General features: G+C 35.4%; 1 protein-coding gene across 1 annotated transcript in view; it reads left to right on the plus strand.

Moving 5' to 3' along the window:
• Positions 1-1,338: 1,338 nt before the first annotated feature.
• Positions 1,339-5,204, plus strand: part of LOC107677150 (E3 ubiquitin-protein ligase DTX3L-like) — a 5,969-nt gene continuing 2,103 nt past the window's right edge. Inside the window, exons 1-2 of the mRNA XM_016471935.1 lie at positions 1,339-1,506; positions 4,511-4,663. Of these exons, the coding sequence (XP_016327421.1) occupies positions 1,339-1,506; positions 4,511-4,663 (321 nt within the window). The remainder of the gene's footprint in view (positions 1,507-4,510; positions 4,664-5,204) is intronic.

Consider the following 5,204-nt stretch of genomic DNA (forward strand, 5'->3'; position numbering starts at 1 on the left):
GTTCACACAGACCACACACACTGCCGTGTCTGAAAGTCACAAGAGTTATCATTTATAAGATCTAAATTTGTTATCTCTCATTTATGGAAAATTATTGTGTCACTATATGCCATCTATGAACTGGAAAGACAATACAGAATATTCTGTTCATTCAGAATATTCAGTAGAGTATTCAGTTTTCAGTTACAAATTATATTAAGTCAGTATGATATTCTGATCAGTAGCAGGGTTATTGTAATTAAATCCAAAACCAATAAAAAACACTTTTGTTACTTGAAATAAAATAAATGTTAACTGAAATAAAAATTTAACTTATTTGATTGTAGCTATATAGTTGCAAAAACAAATATCATTTTCATTTAGTTTAACTTAATAAAAATTATTAAATTAATAAAAATTATGAAAAAATATGTAGACAAAAAACAAAAATAATAAAAATGCCAAAACCACAACAAAATTACTGAAACTTTAAAATGAAAATGAAAAATTTAAAACTATTCTCAAGTTGACCAAACTTCAAATTTTAAGGCACCACAAACACTTGATGAAACAACATTTTTTAATATCTCAATGTAATATCTCAATTATACTAAATTAACACCGATCTCTAGATATGCTCAGGTTTCTCCTTCAGTGTACATTTATGGGATTTTTCACACCCTTTATAATCAGCCAGGTGGAAATCATAATTTCATTCATTTAGAAAAGTATAGATCACCTCTCCTCAAAAGTTGCATGATTTGAGTTATCATTCATCAGTACAGTATGATGTCAGAAGTGTTGCCCTCTTCAGTATCCCACTGGACATCTGCTCTCAGGCGAAGCAACGAGAGAGACAGAGCTAAGATGCGGTTCTTGAGACAATGTGGAGATGAAGACAAACTCCAAATGTAGTTTCTATGGTTCTGTTATATGGACTATTAATAGAGCAGCAGACTTGAGACAGGACACAGACAGATTAGGGGCTCAGAGTCAGTGGGCACGATGGGTTACGAAACTAGTACAGAACTCAGTCTCCACTGAGAAGCTTGTGTATTTTTCATGTGTCATATGCTGCGGGGATCAATGGGAGTAATTAATAGCCTACATTTTGGTGTGCACACATATACACGCTTTATAATCGACAAATGTTTTTTGTTGCATCACTTGACATGATCTTTGCTTTCACTGTTGTGATTTTTATATAAAAAGGTGTCTGTTCAACCCCAGACAGACGCAAACCAACAGGAGATTATCTTTGTCTTCCTCTTTTTCCTCCTCTTTATCTTTCAGTGCTTCTTCTCCAGCCCTCTGGGCCACAGTGATGAATAAAGATGGCTCATATAAGTTTCGATCACCATGGAAACGCAGCACTCCCAGGGATTTAAGAGAAAGAAGCTGACGCCCAAATCTGTGAGGAATGTTCCGGCACGCTCCAGAGGAGCTCAGTACAGCTATGCCTCTCTCTCTCCTCACTACGCCACATGGAAAAACACACTCTGTAACGCTGCCATGCCACCAGAGGAAGTGTGCATGTGCTCTTGAGTTTTCTGAGGCAATAGAGGGATGTGATGTGCTCTCAGGATAATTGTGGCTTTTAAAGCAGGTACGGAAGAACCGGAAAGGCTTGGAATGCGAGTCTTTCTTTTAAATGCGTTATAATCTACACTTTGTCCACTCTTACAGCCTCTTGCAAAAAAAAAAAAAAAAAAAAAAGGGCAAACAATTAAAGCATTCAATTTTATAGACTTAAATAAAGGTGCAGTAGCAAAAATTATGAATTTATTTCTTATTTTCTAAAATAAGACTTATTTTCTAACTTATTTTCTCCTATTACATTCGGATAAGACAGAGATATTACTTATTGGACCAAAAGACAGTACACTGAATCTCGTGGATTACAGTTTGCAACTAGAATTTAATTGTAAGGGTCAATCGGAGGGTGGAAAAAGTCATAAAAAGCTAAATAATATGTATTTTGCCGCTAAAAACTTTACTAACATTTTAAATATATATTTTTTTAAATTAACATATAATCATATAATAAATTATAACAATTATATTAAATAATATAAATGAGAAATAATATGTATATAGCTTAATTAAGTGGTCTAGGCACATTTTATACTTTTACATACATATCTTAAAAGTTATTAAAATAAAAAATATATATTTTTGGTGCACAAACATATAGAAGTCAAAGTTATAGTAGCAAAATTATTTATTTAATTGTAAGGGTCAAAGAGAGGGTGGATAAAGTAATGAAAAGCCAAATTATATTTAACTGGAGAAAAAAAAACTTAGCAACCACAGTTCGAAGTTCCCATGAAAGGGAATCCTGTTTGTTTTGCCTCAAAGAAAACAAAAAAAAAACATAAGGAAACTGTAAACTTTTGTCCAGTCTGCAGATCAGTAAGTCATTCTCTCTGCTCACGTCTGTGGATTTACTGTGTGCTGAAAGCAGGAATTCTCAATCTCTTCTCAGCCTGGAGTCTTTGGTCTCATCTCACTCTGAGCCTCTGCGCAGATCCACGGCTTCATGTGCTGTCGGAGTGATATTTCTCTCCACGCTTCTGAGAATCAGACTACCTGTTTTTCTATCCTTCCTTTATTAAATAATACTTTATAGAGTTGGAAAAACCCCTCGGTGTGTCATAAGGAACAGATCTCTACAAACTTTGAGTCAAATATGTGGCCACTGAAACCCTATGTTTGGGAAGTTATACAGTAGAATACTCTCGAGCATTGTAAAAATAAAGATTCATCAGATCGTTTGAGATAGCTATATGAATGCAAGTATCTTAAAGGGGTCATATGATGCGATTTCAAGTTTTCCGTTCTCTTTGGAGTGTTACAAGCTGATTGTGCATAGATAAGATCCCTGAAGTTGCAAAGACTAAAGTCTCAAATCCAAAGAGATATTCTTTATCAAAGTTAAGACTCTGCCACACCCCCCTAAAACGCCTCGTTCTAACACGCCCCCACATATCTAGGTCACTATGTGGCAATATTTGCATAATGCGCCCAAATGTTCACGCAAAGAAAGAAGGCATGGTTTCAGTAACCGCAGTTAGTGTTGAAGCAGTAATTATCTTTAAAAAAGCATCATATGACCCCTTTAACATAACTCTGTAGGATTTTATACTTTAACCCCTATATACTATTAATGGTAATTCAGTCCTGAAAGATCAGCGCAGAAATAACAACCTTAACAAACTAATATCACTGCAGCACACACACAATAGGTGGAGACAAGTGACTGTTTTTTATGAATGCGTCAATGAGTCATTCATTCAACCAATTAGTTCAGAAATGTTGAGTCACTGAATCATTCATCTAAATGGTTTGTTTAAATAATACAAAATATAAGTAGATATTTTATTATATAGAAAACTTGCCAATTGTCTCATATTCTGGTAAAATGTTTAAAAATAAAACCAATGCTTTTAAAGCCATTTTATTACACTCTTAACAGAACTAAACCTATTAAATAATGTGAGTATTTGGCATCCGTCAGTCATGAGGACACTCATAGCATACTAATAATGAACCACCAGATTAAATATCTGTCATGATTTCACATGCAAAAAAATGTACATTAAAAGTTTGTGAAGCATTCTGAATCCTTCTGCAAACAAATGAAACAAAACAACATGCCATGCTCATCTGCTCAAATCCTTAATAATAATAATAATTCATTACATTTATATAGTGCTTTTCTAGGCACTCAAAGCGCTTTACATTGTCAGGGGGATCTCCTCATCCACCACCAGTGTGCGACGGCAGCCATAGTGCGCCAGAACGCCCACCACACACCAGCTTACTGTTGGAGAGGAGACAGAGTGATGAAGCCAATCAGCAGATATGGGGATTGTTAGGAGGCCATGATGATCAGAGGCCAATGGGCAAATTTGGCCAGGATGCCGAGGTCACACCTCTACTCTTTTCAAAAGACATCCTGGGATTTTTAATGACCACAGAGAGTCAGGACCTCGGTTTAACGTCTCATCCGAAGGACAGTGCTTGTTGACAGTATAGTGTCCCCGTCACTACACTGGGGCATTAGGACCCACACAGACCACAGGGTGAGCACCCCCTGCTGGCCTCACTAACACCTCTTCCAGCAGCAACCTAGTTTTCCCAGGAGGTCTCCCATCCAGGTACTGACCAGGCTCAGCCCTGCTTAGCTTCAGTGGGCAACCAGGCTTGGGCTACAGGATGATATGGCTGCACTTAACACCCCTCCCGTTATTTTTTTTTAGGTTTTAAATGATAAAACAATATATTAAGACAAAAATATTTGGACACTTTGTGGTTGTCAAACATTAGTGGAACAAGTTCATACAGTATTTAATGTAATAAACTATATGTTTTCACATGTGTGAACTGTGTGAGCAGGAGACTGTCATCATTCTTCCACAATCACCTATATGGACCTGTTAGTTAAAAATAATAAAAAATTAGCTCAGGAAAGTGAAATTAGTTCTTTAGTGTATTTAGTGTCTGTTATATTTTATGGCTGTTCAAACAGATGGTCAAGGATCAAAAGAATACACTGATAAAACAAGGAAACCAGCCAGACGGAGGGCAGATGAATTGGAATATTGAAAGACGGAGTTTGCCGGGACATTCTGACTGTGACACCATTCAAATCGTCTTTCATTTTGATGATGGAATCCAGTCGGTGAGCTCATGACGTGCTCTTATTTTTTACTGCATCACTTTGACATTGTTTTAGTATCAAGGTGAATTGACACACCTTTTCAGTGTATCACCGACAACCCTAAAACATTTCAGTTATCCATCTTTCTGCTCTGTGGAATCTTGTCCAGCCTGTTTCTCATTCACTTCCACGGGGCAAATGGAGACACTGACGGATGTGTGCTGATAACTACTGAAATCCCCTGTTATGACAGACACAAATGCCTGAAGTATTTATAAAGCGCTGTGCTTGAGCTTTCATACAGTGTCCATCAGATTTTTTTTTTTTAAATCAGATGAGTTGTTTTCAATGTGAATGTATAACTTGAAAAACAGCTTTACTATAGTCCCATCTAAGTGTTAACTTTGGTTTTATAAATAAATGATTATAAATAATAAAATAAATAAAATACATTCTTATATCATTGTAATATATAATTTATATAGAATATTATATTTTCTAAATAATTAATTTAAATTTAAATTAATTGTAAAGAATATATATATATATATATATATATATA

This window comes from Sinocyclocheilus anshuiensis, unplaced genomic scaffold, assembly GCF_001515605.1.
Source record: "Sinocyclocheilus anshuiensis isolate Anshui unplaced genomic scaffold, SAMN03320099.WGS_v1.1 scaffold392, whole genome shotgun sequence".
Taxonomy (NCBI): domain Eukaryota; kingdom Metazoa; phylum Chordata; class Actinopteri; order Cypriniformes; family Cyprinidae; genus Sinocyclocheilus; species Sinocyclocheilus anshuiensis.